We start from the raw sequence: 20,523 nt of genomic DNA, 5'->3' as shown, positions 1-20,523 counted from the left end.
TTCTCATACATTGTCATTCTGTATATTACTGCTAGCATTGATTTCACCAATCAGACCCTTATGTTCTGTAAACACTAGAGAGGATCTCAAAACATCAGGAAATTAAAAACAACAAGAAAACAGTCAAAAAGTGGGCAAAAATGTTATGTACATCAAAACAGCATAATAATTCAATTGTATCTCTGTAGACACCTTCCCCATTTTGAGGACCAAGAGAGGGTTAAGGAACGTTAGACTACACTCACACTTACTGTCTTTTTCTTTCCCCCTTACTGTCTCCCTTATCGACTTCCTTACCGGCTCCCTTACTATCCCCCTTACTGTCTCCCTTAGTAACCCCCTTACTGTCCCCCTTATTGTCTCCCTTATCGACTTCCTTACCGTCCCTCTTACTGTCCTCCTTACTGTCCCCCTTACTGTCTCCCTTACTAACCCCCTTACTGTCCCCCTTACTGTCTCCCTTACTAACCTCCTTACTGTCCCCCTTACTGTCTCCCTTATCGACTTCCTTACCGTCCCTCTTACTGTCCTCCTTACTGTCCCCCTTACCGTCCCCCTTACTAACCCCCTTACTGTCCCCCTTACTGTCTCCCTTACTAACCCCCTTACTGTCCCCCTTATTGTCTCCCTTAGTAACCCCCTTACTGTCCTCCTTACTGTCCCCCTTACTGTCTCCCTTAGTAACCCCCTTACTGTCCTCCTTACTGTCCCCCTTACTAACCCCCTTACTGTCCCCCTTACTGTCTCCCTTACTAACCCCCTTACTGTCCTCCTTACTGTCCCCCCTTACTGTCTCCCTTACTAACCCCCTTACTGTCCTCCTTACTGTCCCCCTTACTGTCTCCCTTACTAACCCCCTTACTGTCCCCCTTACTGTCTCCCTTAGTAACCCCCTTACTGTCCCCCTTATTGTCTCCCTTATCGACTTCCTTACCGTCCCTCTTACTGTCCTCCTTACTGTCCCCCTTACTGTCTCCCTTACTAACCCCCTTACTGTCCCCCTTACTGTCTCCCTTAGTAACCCCCTTACTGTCCCCCTTATTGTCTCCCTTATCGACTTCCTTACCGTCCCTCTTACTGTCCTCCTTACTGTCCCCCTTACTGTCTCCCTTACTAACCCCCTTACTGTCCCCCTTACTGTCTCCCTTACTAACCCCCTTACTGTCCCCCTTACTGTCTCCCTTACTAACCCCCTTACTGTCCCCCTTACTGTCTCCCTTACTAACCCCCTTACTGTCCCCCTTACTGTCTCCCTTACTAACCCCATTACTGTCCCCCTTACTGTCTCCCTTACTAACCCCCTTACTGTCCCCCTTATTGTCTCCCTTATCGACTTCCTTACCATCCCCCTTACTGTCCTCATTAATGTCCTCCTTACTGCCTCCCTTACCGTCCTCCTTACTGCCTTCCTTACCGCCTCCCTTACTGTCCTCCTTACTGCCTCCCTTACCGTCCCCCTTACCATCCCCCTTACTGTCCTCATTAATGTCCTCCTTACTGCCTCCCTTACCGTCCTCCTTACTGCCTTCCTTACCGCCTCCCTTACCGTCTCCCTTACCGTCCCCCTTACCGTCCCTCTTACCGTCCTCGTTACTGTCCTTCTTACCGTCTCCCTTACTGCCTCCCTTACCGTCTCCCTTACCGTCCCCCTTACCGTCCCCCTTACTGTCCTCATTAATGTCCTCCTTACTGCCTCCCTTACCGTCCTCCTTACTGCCTTCCTTACCGCCTCCCTTACTGTCCTCCTTACTGCCTCCCTTACCGTCCTCCTTACTGCCTTCCTTACCGCCTCCCTTACCGTCCTCCTTACTGTCCTTCTTACCGTCTCCCTTACTGTCCTCATTAATGTCCTCCTTACTGCCTCCCTTACCGTCCTCCTTACTGCCTTCCTTACCGCCTCCCTTACTGTCCTCCTTACTGCCTCCCTTACCGTCCTCCTTACTGCCTTCCTTACCGCCTCCCTTACCGTCCCCCTTACTGTCCTTCTTACCGTCTCCCTTACTGTCCTCCTTACTGCCTCCCTTACCGTCCCCCTTACCGTCCCCCTTACCGCCTCCCTTACCGTCCCCCTTACCGTCCCTCTTAGTGTCCTCGTTACTGTCCTTCTTACCGTCTCCCTTACTGCCTCCCTTACCGTCTCCCTTACCGTCCCCCTTACCGTCCCCCTTACCATCCCCCTTACTGTCCTCATTAATGTCCCCCTTACTGTTGCACACCTTCGACGAATCCTGTGTACAGGGCTCCATACAGAGATCCATATAGGGCTCCATACATTCCTTCCAACATGCCTCCATACAGGGCATCCAACAACCTTGGCTCCCTACATGGCTGCTTTCCTCGATACAGTCTTCAGTACAGCACAGCATGCAGAACTTGCCTGTGAGAAAATATTCTACTGCATTAAATTGAAATACAAATTGCCATGCATCCTCATAACTAATCATAATAACTTCATCCTGCACTCTAATGACCTTTGTTTATTTTACTCCTTGGCCTCACCTGGGGCGTCAGGGGCATCAGGAGTGCCTGTGGTTTCCACGCTGGTATCTCCATCTGGAAGACAAGGACGGGTGACTTTGATCCCAACTACTGTAATTATCAGGAAATCCCCAGTAGTCAGTGTGTTTCATTTCCATTGAAATGAATTGGTGACTCACTGCTTGTGGATGTATCACTGTTACTCACATCTGATAAATGAAGAACGAAACATTGGGTGAGTTGGAGTTAGACGTCTGGCCATTGAACTTGTTTTAGGACTCTTCAGTAATAAAATTGGTCTGGACAAGATCAATATTACTATTATATTTTTTAATTGGTAAATGGTTTTGATTGGGCTTACTGTCTTTCAAATACTGTTTGAAGTGGATGTTATAGAATGTGTGTTTGAAGAAGGCAGTAAGTAAACAATGTTCTTTGGCATGAAAAGATTTGGGGAATTGATATGACTTTGGCTTGGATTTGAGAACCCTTTGGTTTATTCTGTCAACTGTCTAAACCTCTAGCATGGCCCCACAGGAAATAGTCAGACTGACACATTTACTCATGTCTGGTCTAGAAAGCATTTGACTAACTATGTTTCAGGGGTGCTGTTGATATAGTGTATTCATATAGTGCCATAAGAAAGTATCCAAACCCATTGACTTATTCCACATTTTGTTGTGTTAAAGACTGAATTCAAAATGTATTTAAAAAAAAGATCTATACAGTTGAAGTCGTAAGTTTACATACACTTCGGTTGGAGTCATTAAAACGAATTTTTCAACCACTCCACAAACTTCTTGTTAACAAACTATAGTTTTGGAAGTTAGTTAGGGCATCGAGTAATTTTTCCAACAATTGTTTACAGACAGATTATTTCACTTATAATTCACTGTATCACAATTCCAGTGGGTCAGAAGTTTACATACACTAAGTTGACTGTGACTTTAAACAGGTTGGAAAATTCCAGAAAACGATGTCATGGCTTTAGAAGCTTCTGATAGGCTAATTGACATCATTTGAGTCAATTGGAGGTGTACCTGTGGATCTATTTCAAGGCCTACCTTCAAACTTGGTGCCTCTTTGCTTGAAATCATGGGTAAATCAAAAGAAATCAGCCAAGACCTCAGAAAAAAAACCTCCACAAGTCTGGTTCAGCCTTGAGAGCAATTTCCAAACACCTGAAGGTACCACGTTCATCTGTACAAACAATAGAACGCAGGTATAAACACCATGGGACCATGCAGCCGTCATACCGCTCAGGAAGAGATGAACGTATCCTAGAGATGAACGTACTTTGCTGCGAAAAGTGCAAATAAATCCCAGAACGACAGCAAAGGACCTTGTGAAGATGCTGGAGAGAGCAGGTACAAAAGTATCTATATCCACAGTAAAACGAGTCCTGTATCGACATAACCTGAAAGGCCGCTCAGCAAGGAAGAAGCCATTGCTCCAACCGCCATTACAAAGCCAGACAACGGTTTGCAACTGCACATGGGGACAAAGATCGTACTTTTTGGAGAAATGTCCTCTGGTCTGATGAAACAAAAATAGAACTGTTTGGCCATAAGAATGTTTGGAGGAAAAAGGGGGAGGCTTGCAAGCCGAAGAACACCATCCCAACCGTGAAGCACGGGGGTGGCAGCATCATGGTGTGGGGGTGCTTTGCTGCAGGAGGGACTGGTGCACTTCACAAAATAGATGGCCTCATGAGGAAGGAAAATTATGTGAATATATTGAAGCAAAATCTCAAGACATCAATATGGGAGTTAAAGCTTGGTCGCAAATGGGTTTTCCAAATGGACAATGACCCCAAGCATACTTCCAAAGTTGTGGCAAAATGGCTTAAGGACAACAAAGTCAAGGTATTGGAGTGGCCATCACAAAGCCCTGACCTCAATCCAAAAGAAAATATGTGGGCAGAACTGAAAAAGCGTGTGCGAGCAAGGAGGCCTACAAACCTGACTCAGTTACACCAGCTCTGTCAGGAGGAATGGGCCAAAATTCACGCAACTTATTGTGGGAAGGCTACCCGAAACATTTGACCCAAGTTAAACAATTTAAAGGCAATGCTACCAAATTCTAATTGAGTGATGCAAACTTCTGACCCACTGGGAATGTGATGAAAGAAATAAAAGCTGAAATAAATAATTTTCTCTACTATTATTCTGACATGTGATCTTAACTGACCTAAGACAGGGCATTTTTACTAGGATTAAATGTCAGAAATTGTGAAAAACTGAGTTTAAATGTATTTGGCTAAGGTTTATGTAAACTTCCGACTTCAACTATATATATATATATATATATATATATATATATATATATATATATATATATATATATATATATATATATGTGTGTGTGTGTGTATGTATGTATATATGTGTGTGTGTATGTATGTATATACATACAGTACTAGTCAAAAGTTGACACATTTATTCAGGGTTTTTCTTTATTTTTACTATTTTCTTCAATGTAGAATAATAGTGAGGACATCAAAACTATGAAATAACTCGTATGTAATCATACAGTAAGCAAAAAGGTGTTAAACATATCAAAATAGATTTTATATTCTTCAAAGTAGCCACCCTTCGCCTTGATGACAGCTTTGCACACTCTTGGCATTCTCTCAACCAGCTTCATGAGGTATTCAACTGGAATGCATTTCAATTAACAGGTGTGCCTTGTCAAAAGTTAATTTGTGGAATTTATTTCCTTCCTAATGCGTTTGAGCCAATCAGTTGTGTTGTGACAAGGTAGGGGTGGTATACAGAAGATAGCCCTATTTGGTAAAAGACCAAGCCCATATTATTAACAGCTCAAATAAGCAAAGAGAAATGACAGTCCATCATTACTTTAAGACATGAAGGTCAGTCAATACGGAAAATTAAGAACTTTGAACATTTCTTCAATAGCAGTCGCAAAAACATCAAGCGCTATGATGAAACTGGCTCTCATGAGGACCGTCACATGAAAGGAAGATCCAGAGTTACCTCTGCTGCAGAGGATAAGTTCATTAGAGATAACTGCACCTCAGATCGCAGCCCAAATATATTCTACACAGAGTTCAAGTGACATACACATCTCAACATCAACTGTTCAGAGGAGACTGCGTAAATCAGGCCTTCATGGTCGAATTGCCGCAAAGAAACTACTACTAAAGGGCACCAATAATAAGAAGAGACTTGCCTGGGCCAAGAAACATGAGCAATGGACATTAGACTGGTGGAAATCTGTCCTTTGGTTCTGATGAGTCCAAATTTGCAACTTTTGGTTCCAACCGCCGTGTCTTTGTAATACGCAGAGTAGGTGAACGGATGATCTCTGCATGTGTGGTTCCCACCGTGAAGCATGGAGGAGTGATGGTGTGGGGGTGCTTTGCTGGTGACACTGTCTGTGATTTATTTAGAATTCAAGGCACACGTAACCAGCATGGATACCACAGCATTCTGCAGCGATACGCCATCCCATCTGGTTTGCGCTTAGTGGGACTATCATTTGTTTTTCAACAGGACAATGTCCCAACACACCTCCAGGCTGTGTAAGGGCTATTTGACCGAGAAGGAGAGTGATGGAGTGCTGCATCAGATGACCTGGCCTCCACAATCACTCGACCTCAAACCAATTGAGATGGTTTGGGATGAGTTGGACCGCAGAGTGAAGAAAAAGCAGCCAACAAGTGCTCAGCATATGTGGGAACTCCTTCAAGACTGTTGGAAAAGCATTCCTTATGAAACTGGTTGAGAGAATGGCAAGAGTGTGCAAAGCTGTCATCTAGGCAAAGGGTGGCTACTTTGAAGAATAAAATCTCAAATATATTTTGATTTGTTTAACACTTTTTTGCTTACTACATGATTCCATATGTTATTTACTAGTTTTGACATCTTCACTATTATTCAACAATGTAGAAAATAATACAAATAAAGAAAAACCCTTGAATGAGTAGGTGTGTCCAAACGTTTGACTAGTACTGTATATTTACGCACAATACACTATAATGACAAAGGGAAAACATGTCTTTAGAAATGTTGGCAAATTTATTGAAAATGAAATACAGAAATATCTCACACCCCTGAGTTAATATTTTGTAGAAGAACCTTTGGCAGTGATTACAGCTGTGAGTCTTTGTGGGCAAGTCTCTAAGAGCTTTCCACACCTGAATTGTGCAACATTCTTCAAGTTCTGTCAAGTTGGTTGTTGAGCATTGCTAGACAACTATTTTCAGGTCGTTCTAAGTCAAAACTGTAATTCGGCCACTCAGGAACATTCACTGTCTCTTGGTAAGCAACTGCAGGGTAGATTTGGCCTTGTGTTTTAGGTTGTTGTCCTGCAGAAAGGTCAATTCATCTCCCAGTGTCTGGTGGAAAGCAGGTTGAACCAGGTTTTCCTCTAGAATTTTGCCTGTGCTTCGCTCCATTCTGTTTCTTTTTTTATCCTGAAAAACTCCCCAGCCCTTAACGATTACAAGCACACTAATAACATGGTGTAGCCACCACTATGCTTGAAAATATGGAGAGTGGTACTCAGTAATGTGTTGTATTGGATTTGCCCCCAACATAACACTTTGTATTCAGGACAAAAAGTTAACTGCTTTGCCACATTTATTTTGCATTGTGTGGGGTATAGAGATGAGGTGGTCATTAAAAAAAATCATGTTAAACATTATTATTTCACACATGCATCTTATTATGTGACGTATTCGTAAAGTCTTACTCCTAAACTTATTTAGAGTTGCAATAACAAAGGGGTTGAATACTTATTGACTCAAGACATTTCAGCTTTTCATTTTGTATTAATTAGTCAAATAAAATGAACATATCATTTCACTTTGACATTATGGGGTGTGACAAAAAATATCCATCGAATCCATTTTAAATTCAGGCTGTAAGACAACAAAATGTGGAAAAAGTAAAGGTGTGTATATACATGTTTATGTGAGTATCCGACATTGCAGTTCTTCTATATGGGTTAGTTAAGTGTCTCCATGAAAGTCTCAAATTCCCTCTCTTAATGTTTGCAGTGTAGTTTAGAGACTGGATAACTAGAAAGGTGAAGCAGGAAATCCGTAATGCATTGTTTTGTTATTGCGTTGAACCTGAAATCAAACTAAAATGGAAACCATCGTATCTAGACAACATATTGTGCACATTTTATAAAAATTGACATTATTGTTAAACTGTAGTTACTGATGGAAGTGTTCTAAATTCACCCACATTTATAAGAAGGTTTAATTGAATGTTTTCTTACCAGTAACGTGGTCTGAGAGAGCAAGACCAGCCAAAGCAAAGATCAAATGAACAGTCCACTTTCTGTTAGAATAAAGAACACAGAGATAGAACTGGTCACGACACTTTTAAAACTTAAGGTTACTTGCGTAACCCCAGTTCTCTGATAATAGAGGTGTCTCACAATGGGAATTCGTTGAGTAAGCAATTCACTACGGGTTGATCCAATCACACAGTGTCTGTCGTGGACAGACAAGTCATGTGGCCAATGAGGAGGGGAGCCTCCTCAATAAAAAGTGCCATGGAGCTGCTCTCTGGTCATTCTAAAGCATGTCCCTCTTCCTTGCGCTCTTGCAAGCAGGGAACTGCAGTGAGACACTCACTCAGAGAACCGGGGTTACATAAGTAATAATCGTTTGCCATCTCACAATGGGATGTAGCCAATTCCCATATGCGCTCCAAAGCCAGGATAATCTGACAGATTCATCCCTCAGAGGCCCAGACCGTCTGTGAAAAACATAATATCAAATCAGGGGTATACAGAGCCATAGAAAACCCGTGTCTGAAAAGAGTTGCCTTAGCGTCATGCCTATGAAGTAAACACTTGGACATAAATGATGGAGACACTGCCTCCCCGTGAGAAAAGTATCGGTGGGTAAAACCAAAAATACCAGGAAAGAACAATAGGAATGATAGAATCCGAAAAGGCAGGGTTATATAGGGGCTCTAATCCAACGTAACAATGGGGCATGGAACCATCACGTATGGTGGCAAGCACACAGTGTGCCCACTCAGTGTGCAGCCAGCTGTAAGGTTATTTTTAGCGTTTTCCAGTGGCTGAACAGCTTCTGTGAAAAGCATACCAAGCACCATAGCCATACCCAAAACAGGGCCACCGGCTTGGAGACTGGGGCTGCGTTTCAATCTCAGAAAAGACACACCCTCGTCCACTTACCCTCGCCTTATGCCCTTGGGGGAATCCCCGCGGCCATATTTGTCATTGGTCCAAATGATTAGCCAAGTAAGGGAAGTTTGCAACAAAGTCCCTCAGCTCTCGTTTTTAATGGAGTTTTTGGGAGTGTACAATTATGTTTACTTCGGGGGCCTGAAACGCCCCATAATTCAATTTGCGATGATTGTACATCTGCTAAGAAAAGTCAGGCAAAACTTAAAACCTCAACGTCAAATATGGAGAAGTCAACATACAAGTGTAAGTCAAAGCAAATGTAAATAAGTTAGAAATTGTGCTACTAATGCACAAACACGTCTCGTAAAAGTAACAATGTTTTTGTTGAGTTAGCTTTTAGGAATTGTAGAAATAAAAAAATGTCCTTCTTCAGAAGGGAGAGGAAACCCCCTGTACAGTGTTGGGGCCTAAAGGCAGAGATGACAGCTAACATGCACCTGATCAGTGGGAAAGATTCATTTCCATGATACGGGTATACCAAAGCATTACTGAACACAGAGCGATATAGCTTGTAATATCTCTTGCTCCTGTGAAGAGAAGTAGAGTGGGTAGTAGCCCTCCTGTGAAGGGAAGTAGAGTGGGTAGTAGCCCTCCTGTGAAGAGAAGTAGAGTGGGTATTAGCCCACCTGTGAAGGGAAGTAGAGTGGGTAGTAGCCCTCCTGTGAAGGGAAGTAGAGTGGGTAGTAGCCCTCCTGTGAAGAGAAGTAGAGTGGGTAGTAGCCCTCCTGTGAAGAGAAGTAGAGTGGGTAGTCGCCCTCCTGTGAAGGGAAGTAGAGTGGGTAGTAGCCCTCCTGTGAAGAGAAGTAGAGTGGGTAGTAGCCCTCCTGTGAAGAGAAGTAGAGTGGGTAGTCGCCCTCCTGTGAAGGGAAGTAGAGTGGGTAGTAGCCCTCCTGTGAAGGGAAGTAGAGTGGATAGTAGCCCTCCTGGAATGGCTGGAATGGAATTAATGGAACAGAGTCAAATATGTGGTTTCCATATGTTTGATGCGTTTGATACCGTTCAATTTATTACATTCCAGCCATTACAATGAGCCCGTCCTCCTATAACTCCTCCCACCAGCCTCCACTGACATCTACACTACCATTCAAAAGTTTGTGGTCACTTAGAAATGTCATTGTTTTTGAAAGAAAAGTAAATTTTCTGTCCATTAAAACAACATCAAATTGACTAGAAATACAGTGTAGACATTGTTAATATTGTAATTAACTATTGTAGCTGTAAATATTGTAGCTATTGTAGCTGCAGAATTTTTATGGAATATCTAAATAGGCTTTCAGAGGCCCATTATCGGCAACCATTACTCCTGTGTTCCAATGGCACATTGTGTTAGCTAATCCTAGTTTAATATTTTAAAAGGCTAATTGATCAATCGCCTCACAAGGCCTCAACTGGCAGCTTCATTTAATAGTACCCGCAAAACACCAGTCTCAACGTCAACAGTGAAGAGACGACTCCGGTATGCTGGCCTTCGAGGCAGAGTTGCAAAGAAAAAGACATATCTTAGACTGGCCAAAAAAAAAAATATTACGATGGGCAAAAGAACACAGACACTGGACAGAGGAACTCTGCCTAGATGGCCAGCATCCCGGAGTCACCTCTTCACTGTTGACATTGAGACTGGTGTTTTGCGGGTACTATTTAATGAAGCTGCCAGTTGAGGACTTGTGAGGCGTCTGTTTCTTAAACTAAACACTCTAATGTACTTGTCCTCTAGCTCAGTTGTGCACCGGGGCCTCCCACTCCTCTTTCTATTCTGGTTAGAGCCAGTTTGCTCTGTTCTGTGAAGGGAGTTGTACACAGCGTTGTACGAGATCTACAGTTTCTTGGCAATTTCTCGCATGGAATAGCCTTCACTTCTCAGAACAAGAATAGACTGAGTTTCTGAGTTTCAGAAGAAAGTTATTTGTTTCTGGCCATTTTGAGCCTGTAATCCAACCCAGAAAGGCTGATGCTCCAGATACTCAACTAGTCTAAAGAAGGACAGTTTTATTGCTTCTTTAAATCAGGACAACCGTTTTCAGCTGTGCTAACATAATTGCAAAAGGGTTTTCTAATGATCAATTAGGCCTTTTAAAATGCTAAACTTGGATTAGCTAACAACGTGCCATTGGAACATAGGAGTGATGATTGCTGATAATGGGCCTCTGTATGTCTATGTAGATATTGCATTAAAACAATCTGCCATTTCCAACTATAATACTCATTTAAAACATTAACAATGTCTACACTGTATTTCTGATCAATTTGATGTTATTTTAATGGACAAAATATGTGCTTTTCTTTCAAAAACAAGGACATTTCTAAGTGACCCCAAACTTTTGAACCGTAGTGTATATACTACATGACCAAAAGTATGTGGACACCTAATTGTCGAACATCTCATTCTAAAATCATGGGCATTAATATGGAGTTGGTCCCCCCTTTGCTGCTAAAACCGCCTCCACTTTTCTGGGAAGGCTTTCCACTAGATGTTGAAACATTGCTGCAGGGACTTGCTTCCCTTTAGCCACAAGAGCATTAGTGAGGTTGAGCACTGATGTTGGACGATTAGGCCTGGCTCGAAGTTGGCGTTCCAATTAATCTCAAAGGTTTTCGATGGGGTTGAGGTCAGGGCTCTGTGGATGCCAGTCAAGTTCTTCCATACCGATCTCGACAAAGCATTTACGCTTTGTGCACGGTGGCATTGTCATGCTGAAACAGGAAAGGGCCTTCGCCAAACTGTTGCCACAAAGTTGGAAGCTCAGAATCGTCTAGAATATCATTGTATACTGTAGCGTTAAGATTTCCTTTCACTAGAACTAAGGGGCCTAGCCCGAACCATGAAAAACAGCCCCAGACCATTATTCCTCCTCCACCAAACTTTACAGTTGACTATATAGCCTTCTCCTTGCATCCGCCAAACCCAGATTCATGAATCGCACTGCCAGATGGTGAAGCGTGATTAATCACTCCAGAGAACGCATGTCCACTGCTCCAGAGTCCAATGATGGCGAGCTTTAAACCACTCCGGCCGATGCTTGGCATTGCGCATGGTGATCTAAGGGTTGTGTGCGGCTGCATGACCATGGAAACATATTTCATTAAGCTCCCGAAGAACAGTTATTATGCTGACTTTGCTTCCAGAGGCATTTTGGAACTTGGTAGTGAGTGTTACAACCGAGGACAGACACATTTTATGCGCTTCAGCACTCAGCGGTCCCATTCTGTGAGCTTGAGTGGCCTACCACTTTGTGGATGAGCCGTTTTTGCTCTTAGATGTTTCCACTTCACAATAACAGTTGACCGGGGCAGATATATATATATATATATATATATATATATATATATATATATATATATATATACACTGCTCAAAAAAATAAAGGGAACACTTAAACAACACAATGTTACTCCAAGTCAATCACACTTCTGTGAAATCAAACTGTCCACTTAGGAAGCAACACTGATTGACAATAAATTTCACATGCTGTTGTGCAAATGGAATAGATAACAGGTGGAAATTATAGGCAATTAGCAAGACACCCCCAATAAAGGAGTGGTTCTGCAGGTGGGGACCACAGACCACTTCTCAGTTCCTATGCTTCCTGGGTGATGTTTTGGTCACTTTTGAATGCTGGCGGTGCTTTCACTCTAGTGGTAGCATGAGACGGAGTCTACAACCCACACAAGTGGCTCAGGTAGGGCAGCTCATCCAGGATGGCACATCAATGTGAGCTGTGGCAAGAAGGTTTGCTGTGTCTGTCAGCGTAGTGTCCAGAGCATGGAGGCGCTACCAGGAGACAGGCCAGAACATCAGGAGATGTGGAGGAGGCCGTAGGAGGGCAACAACCCAGCAGCAGGACCGCTACCTCCGCCTTTGTGCAAGGAGGAGCAGGAGGAGCACTGCCAGAGCCCTGCAAAATGACCTCCAGCAGTTCACAAATGTGCATGTGTCTGCTCAAACGGTCAGAAACAGACTCCATGAGGGTGGTATGAGGGCCTGACGTCCACAGATGGGGGTTGTGCTTACAGCCCAACACCGTGCAGGACGTTTGGCATTTGCCAGAGAACACCAAGATTGGCAAATTTGCCACTGGCGCCCTGTGCTCTTCACAGATGAAAGCAGGTTCACATTGAGCACGTCACAGACATGGCAGAGTCTGGAGACGCCGTGGAGAATGTTCTGCTGCCTGCAACATACTCCAGCATGACCGGTTTGGCGGTGGGTCAGTCATGGTGTGGGGTGGCATTTCTTTGGGGGGCCGCACAGCCCTCCATGTGCTCGCCAGAGGTAGCCTGACTGCCATTAGGTACCGAGATGAGATCCTCAGACTCCTTGTGAGACCATATGCTGGTGCGGTTGGCCCTGGGTTCCTCCTAATGCAAGACAATGCTAGACCTCATGTGGCTGGAGTGTGTCAGCAGTTCCTGTAAGAGGAAGGCATTGATGCTATGGACTGGCCCGCCCGTTCCCCAGACCTGAATCCAATTGAGCACATCTGGGACATCATGACTCGCTCCATCCACCAACGCCACATTGCACCACAGACTGTCCAGGAGTTGGCGGATGCTTTAGTCCAGGTCTGGGAGGAGATCCCTCAGGAGACCATCCGCCACCTCATCAGGAGCATGCCCAGGCGTTGTAGGGAGGTCATACAGGCACGTGGAGGCCACACACTACTGAGCCTCATTTTGAATTGTTTTAAGGACATTACATCAAAGTTGGATCAGCCTGTAGTGTGGTTTTCCACTTTAATTTTGAGTGTGACTCCAACTCCAGACCTCCATGGGTTGATAAATTGGATTTCCATTGATTATTTTTGTGTGATTTTGTTGTCAACACATTCAACTATGTAAAGAAAAAAGTATTTAATAAGATTATTTCTTTCATTCAGATCTAGGATGTGTTGTTTAAGTGTTCCCTTTATTTTTTTGAGCAGTATATATATATATATATATATATATATAAATAAATTCAGCAAAAAAAAGAAAACGTCCTCTCACTGTCAACTGTGTTTATTTTCAGCAAACTTAACATGTGTAAATATTTGTATGAACATAACAAGATTCAACAACTGAGACATAAACTGAACAAGTTCCACAGGCATGTGACTAACAGAAATGGAATAAGGTGTCCCTGAACAAAGGGGGGGTCAAAAACAAAAGTAACAGTCAGTATCTGGTGTGGCCACCAGCTGCATTAAGTACTGCAGTGCATCTCCTCCTCATGGACTGCACCAGATTTGCCAGTTCTTGCTGTGAGATGTTACCCCATCCTTCCACCTAGGCACCTGCAAGTTCCTGGACATTTCTGGGGGGAATGGCCCTAGCCCTCACCCTCCTATCCAACAGGTCCCAGACGTGCTCAATGGGATTGAGATCCGGGCTCTTTGCTCGCCATGGCAGAACACTGACATTCCTGTCACGCACAGAACGAGCAATATCGCTGGTGGCATTGTCATGCTGGAGGTTCATATCAGGATGAGCTTGCAGGAAGGGTACCACATGAGGGAGGAGGATGTCTTCCCTGTAAAGCACAGCGTTGAGATTGCCTGCAATGACAACAAGCGCAGTCCGATGATGCTGTGACACACCGCCCCAGATCATGACGAACCCTCCACCTCCAAATCGATCCTGCTCCAGTGTACAGGCCTCGGTGTAACACTCATTCCTTCAACGATAAACGCGAATCCGACTATCACCCCTGGTGAGACAAAACTGCAACTCGTCAGTGAAGAGCACTTTTTGCCAGTCCTGTCTGGTCCAGCAACGGTGGGTTTGTGTCCATAGGCGACGTTGTTGCCGGTGATGTCTGGTGAGGACCTGCCTTACAACAGGACTACAAGCCCTCAGTCCAGCCTCTCTCAGCCTATTGCGGACAGTCTGAGCACTGATGGAGGGATTGTGCGTTCCTGGTGTAACTCGGGCAGTTGTTGTTGCCATTTTGTACCTGTCCCGGAAGTGTGATGTTCGGATGTACCGATCCTGTGCAGGTGTTGTTACATGTGGTCTGCCACTGCAAGGACGATCAGCTGTCCGTCCTGTCTCCCTGTAGCGCTGTCTTCGGCGTCTCACAGTACGGACATTGCAACTTATTGCCCTGGCCACATCTGCATTCCTCATGCCTCCTTGCAGCATGCCTAAGGCACGTTCACGCAGATGAGCAGGGACCCTGGGCATCTTTCTTTTGATGTTTTTCAGAGTCAGTAGAAAGGCCTCTTCAGTGTCCTAAGTTTTCATAACTGTGACCTTAATTGTCTGTAAGCTGTTAGTGTCTTAACGACCGTCCCACAGGTGCCTGTTCATTAATTGTTTATGGTTCATTGAACAAGCATGGTAAACAGTGTTTAAACCCTTTACAATGAAGATCTGTGAAGTTATTGGGATTTTTACGAATTATCTTTGAAAGACAGGGCCTGAAAAAGGATGTTTCTTTTTTTGCTGAGTGTATATATATATATATATAGATAGATAGATAGATTGATTGAGGTCCTACGTTCCATAGCATTAACCTCGCGGTGAAGACAGGGACCAAGTCATGCTGAGGAGAACTTGGAGAGTGTAATGGTCTTTGCTAGGAAGAACGTGACAATTACCGTGGCACCTTTTAAAAATTATAGATATATTTTTTTAAATATTTAAAACATCAAATCAAATCTTATTGGTCACATACACATGGTTAGCAGATGTTAATGTGAGTGTAGCGAAATGCTAGTGCTTCTAGTTCCGACCATGCAGTAATATCTAACAAGTAATCTAACAATTTCACAACAACTACCTTTTACACACAAGTGTAAAGGAATGAATAAGAATATGTACATATAAATATATGGATGAGCAATGGCCGAACGGCATAGGCAAGATGCAGTAGATGGTATAGAGTACAGTATATACATATGAGATGAGTAATGTAGGGTATGTAAACATTATATAAAGTGGCATTGTTTAAAGTGACTAGTAATACATTTATTACATCCAATTTTTTATTATTATAGTGGCTAGAGATTTGAGTCAGTATGTTGGCAGCAGCCACTCAATGTTAGTGATGGCTGTTTAACCGTCTGACTGCCGTGAAATAGAAGCTGACAGACCTGAGCACGGGCGTTTCCTGTTTTATTTTCTGTCTATAGGCTAAAACATACAATATACTTGCAGTGAAGCCGCTCAACAAGTACATCATATTAGTCATCTAACAGACTCCGATCCAGAGCGACACACAGAGGCAACCAGGGTCAATGCCCTGCTCAAGGGCACGTTGACAGATCTCACACAAGGTCAAAAACGGGGACCCGAACCAGCGATCCATCGGCCACCGGCCCAAGCTCCCAACCGCCAGGCCACCAGCCCTCCCAGATCCCCCCCACAGTTCCCCAAGAGCTGCCCCTCAACCATCCGAGAAAATAAGATACAAATAAAATAATCCACCCCCCCCCAATAGCCAAGAAAATGAACAAAAGAGAAAAAAAGATGAAGGAAAACAGAAAACAATGCAAAAAACATCAAGGACAACAGAAATCATAACAGCAAGGCCAACTGAATATGTTTGAGTGCATGTATGTCACTATTTACATGTGTATGTGCACATGTGTACAAACACCTGCAAGGCATCAGCCTCAGGCAAACCGGCATTAGCTTTAAAAACACTGCCCCTCAGTGTCATTGAAACATACTTTTTGTTATGTTTTATTTTGACTTTATTTTTTATACTTTTACTGTGGCACCTTTTGTTGAGGAGGCTCCACTCCTCATTGGCCACGCGACTCGTCTGTCTACTACAGATGTCGTGTGATGTAGTGAATTGCTTATTCAGCAAATTCCCGTTGTGACATCAAACGACACCAAATGATTATTTGAAAGAGAACCGTAATTTTGTCAAACAGAGATAATGACTTCTCCGAGAAGGCATCTTAGGGTAGTTAGTGGTAGTGGAAAATGCAAAGCAAATAGGACTAAGCAAAATGGACAATAGTTTTTTTCCTGCTCATTGCATTATAATAAGAATATATGTAACTTGCAGCAATGCAAAGTATCTTATGGATGTTCTTATGTTCAATATATATTATGGATAATAAGTTAATCAATGAAAAGTGAATCAATGAAAAGTTAATCAATGAAAAGTTGGTACATTATACAATTCATCTTTGTAATATAATGAAAAGTCAAAAACAAAGGATGTTTATTAAACATTTTGACTAAGAGTTGAACATTTTCCCAAAATCTTTTTAAAGACTATTTAGAGTCCCGTCACTTCATCTTGTACCAGTATCATCATTGATATTAGTGGTAATGCTATTGTTATTGGAGTTTAGGATTGAACAACAAAAAAGGACATCTGGAACAACAACAGAAATGACACACACATTGCTAAACTATTGTGATCACACAAAAAAACAATGAATTCAACTGTTCACCACTCTCTATCAGTGAAATACCCCCAGCAGCTGTAAACGTCTTTAGTTTCATTCTACAGGTAGACTGACTAATACACTTCCCCCAAGAATACAGCTGTCCAAATATGTCAAATAGATTGTGTCATTTTAAAAGTTCCAGTACACACACATAAGTCAAAACCAAATACCCAATGCAAGCTACCGTTGTGTTAGTGTTCACTTACCGTGACAGCATTGTGACGGGAGAGTTTAGCCAGTGGGGCGACACTCAGGTGTCTTTATAGTTTCTAGTAGGTCTACAGTCTGGCTGGAGGGAGCCCAAGAGGTTTTATACTTTCACCACCCCCTCTGCTCCTAGGGGGCAGAGCCTGTGAGCCACAGAGACACACTGACAGACAGAAAGATAGACAGAGGCACAGCTAGCATTAAACTCCTTTAAAACAGGGTTGAGTGTGAGGCTCTCACACCTTTGTGTTTTCAAACAACTCATGTTCTAAAGTCCCCTCTGATCTGAATCTACCCCTGAATCTAATAAACTGGAAGCTATGAAAATAAATAGTGTCGCACTCTCTCTCTTTATATGTAAACTCCCAGTGATTTATTGAGTAAAACACCAACGTTTCGGCGTCACTGTGCCTTCAGGTTTACCCAATAAATTACTGGGAGTATATTATATATATATATATATATATATATATATATATATATATATATATATATATATATATATATATATATATATATATATTATATATGAGTGTGCGACTCGCTTTATTTAGTTTTATAGATTCCCCTTTCTGTAATACACATGATTTCCAGTTTACTTTGAGACACTCATTTGTGTATGGGTTGATGGTCACTAGACTTGATACTGAATGTTATGGATTGTTCTCATGTCTGTTGATAGTGGTTGACGCCAGACTGCAGGAACAAGAACCAAGGACACTGATTGTTATTATATTCTGTGACCCTGTAATTCTGTAGCAGCTGATGTTGTGACTTCCTACAAGACTCTCTATGGGTGTTTATGGAATATTAAAATATAAGGGACTGCTTAGAGAAGGCGAGTTAGACATTTCCTCATGCTGGATATTGTCTTCCTGTTGCAACTTGTAATAAACCGCATTGATTTAATTGTATTAAACCAGATTAATTTTGATTTACTATTTGCAACTTTTCTTTTATTCACCTTGAAAATCCCTATTACAGTGATGTTTTGCATAAAGTAGAGGTAAAGAAATACATGATCCAGATATTTCCAGGAGCTCCAAGGGAGGGGGGATGAGATGGGGTGGAGTGACGTGGTTACCGACGGATCCACAGTCTTGTCCTTTGCTAAAAACTCACTGTAATCTCAAGGTTTCAAGGCGGTGGCTTATCTTTAGTATCTGTTTGAGGGCCGATAGTGTGAAAGTTATAATTATGCTCTAAAAGCAGATATACCTCAAAATTAGCGTAGCCTACTGTGCGAACCCCCAAACTGTGCCGCATCATCGTCGCTTCACACATGGAGTCGTGAAATGAACATAGTGGCAAATTAAATATAGCCTAAACAATGTTGTATTTTGCAAAATCTAGTACAACTACAGTACATTGTAAAAAGTGATCCCTCGAATCCCTAGGACACCTTCAGAAATGTTTAACTTATCAAATTAAAATGTATCATTGATTCCATTATCGTAGGACTAGGGTTACAAAATTCCGGTAACATTCCCCAAATTCCGTTTATCCAGAAACCCCTCCCTATTCGAAGATTCCCAGAATCAGGAAGACCAGGGGATTTGGGGAAATTTGCTGTAATTTTGCAACCCTACAGATCTTAATTTGATCACTCTTTTGATGCTGATCATTTTCCTGCACCGCAGGAAATCCCGATGAGCTTTGTGTTTTACATAAACACACTAAAACACGGTTATATTAACAGTATTTCACTTTTAATGTAGCCTACTTTTGGCGAGCTAATAGCCTAACCACCGATCAAGCAACATAATGGACTAAAAATTCAAATCCTGTTGCTGCAGGATTATTTTTGCTGTGACCATATTGGCCAAATTAAGATTCTAAATCTGTAGGTAGGACCCACCTGTCATGTTGTCGTGATGAAAGACGACGCCATGTTCACCAGCAGGGAAGGGACGAAGAAAAACTGACTGGTGAGTGGTGATGGCTAACATTTTGGAAATACTAGGACACATTATGTCTGACAGATAGTCCAGGGATGAAAATTCCCAGAATGTCTGTTTTTTTAACCCTAAAAGCACCAACAGGGTAATTTTAGACCCTAAATACATGGTCAATTGTTTAAATTCCTCAAAATATCATATATTCTAAAAATCTCACACAATTATAGTCAAATTTGATGTTTCAAACAAAATGTATGTTTTTAACAAATATTTTGCTCAATTTCATCCATAGCCACTTGTTATGAACATTTGTCTGTTATTCAATCAAAGTGTGGTGTTTCTGTGATACTCAGAAGCCGAGAAATTTGTGATTGAGATAATCTTACATACCGGTATGACCTATGATGGCCATCGATATGGCTGATTTAGGCGATATGGGTGCCAGTGCCATCACTCTTTTAGCTTTAACTTTGGAACGCTATGGGCTATCAACTCAGTTCTGAAAGATAAGACTCTAGACTTGGTGTGTAGACATTGTCTGGAAGCTACATATGTATTTAAATTGTTTTGTTATTTATTAGTTATAGTCGTTAGTTCTATAAGGCAATTGTGCTCAAGACATAAGATAAGACCAGAACAGGTCCAATCTATTGTTTCACACAGAAAACAGCCAACTAATTAGACGGAAACATTTGTTATAAGTTAACTAACAAATGCACAGTGATGTAAAGTAACTAAGTAAAAACTACTTAAGTCATTTTTGGGGGTTTTTATATTTTAGACTACTTTTACTCCACTAGATTCCTATAGAAAATCGGTACTTTTTACTCCATACAATTTCCCTGACACACAAAAGTAGTCATTACATTTAGAATGCTCAGGAAGGACAACAATACGGTCTGATTCACACACCTTTCAATATAATGCATTGTCATCACAACTGCCTCTGATCTGTCTGATATTTGACACTGACAAAAATATTTCTTTAAACAGGAAAATACTAAACTGTTTGAATATTTCCTCACACTCTCAAAAAAAGGGATAAAAAGAGTACCTCCAATACCCTTAATATCCACCTGTAGGGGGTGCGTACTGGCGACAGAGAAGTCAGGCGCAGGAGAGCAAAAACGGATTTACAACTGCGTAAACAGAACAATAATTCAATGGGTAAACAAAACCCGTTACACACCAGCATACCGTGCACAAGCACTACAATAAACAATTCTGGACAAGGACATGGGGGGGAACAGAGGGTTAAATACACAACATGTAATGATGGAATTGAAACCAGGTGTGTGTGAAGACAAGACAAATGGAAAATGAAAAGTGGATCGATGATGGCTAGAAGACCGGCGATG

General features: G+C 42.3%; 1 protein-coding gene across 1 annotated transcript; it reads right to left on the bottom strand.

Annotated features, from left to right (window-relative positions):
* Nucleotides 1-247: 247 nt before the first annotated feature.
* LOC106588959 (cylicin-2) lies at nucleotides 248-17,423 on the bottom strand. The gene is made up of 5 exons (XM_045709526.1): nucleotides 17,267-17,423; nucleotides 7,729-7,790; nucleotides 2,500-2,553; nucleotides 807-2,377; nucleotides 248-676 (listed from the first exon to the last, which is right to left on the bottom strand). The coding sequence occupies exons 1-5, from the start codon at nucleotides 17,275-17,277 to the stop codon at nucleotides 248-250; spliced, it is 2,127 nt and encodes a 708-aa protein (XP_045565482.1). The 5' UTR covers nucleotides 17,278-17,423.
* Nucleotides 17,424-20,523: the final 3,100 nt, after the last annotated feature.

This window comes from Salmo salar, chromosome ssa27 (assembly GCF_905237065.1).
Source record: "Salmo salar chromosome ssa27, Ssal_v3.1, whole genome shotgun sequence".
Lineage (NCBI taxonomy): Eukaryota > Metazoa > Chordata > Actinopteri > Salmoniformes > Salmonidae > Salmo > Salmo salar.
Note: the sequence above shows the minus strand (reverse complement) of the source record. Positions and strands in the feature narration are given on the sequence as shown.

Excerpts from the sequence above, each read along its gene's own strand:
- LOC106588959 (XM_045709526.1), bottom strand. Across the intron at positions 2,554-7,728 it reads TCTCTCAGACCACGTTACTG|ATGGAGATACCAGCGTGGAA; the intron begins GTAAGAAAACAT and ends CTTGTCTTCCAG. Across the intron at positions 677-806 it reads GTAAGGAGGACAGTAAGGGG|GGAGACAGTAAGGGGGACAG; the intron begins GTTAGTAAGGGA and ends GGGGTTACTAAG.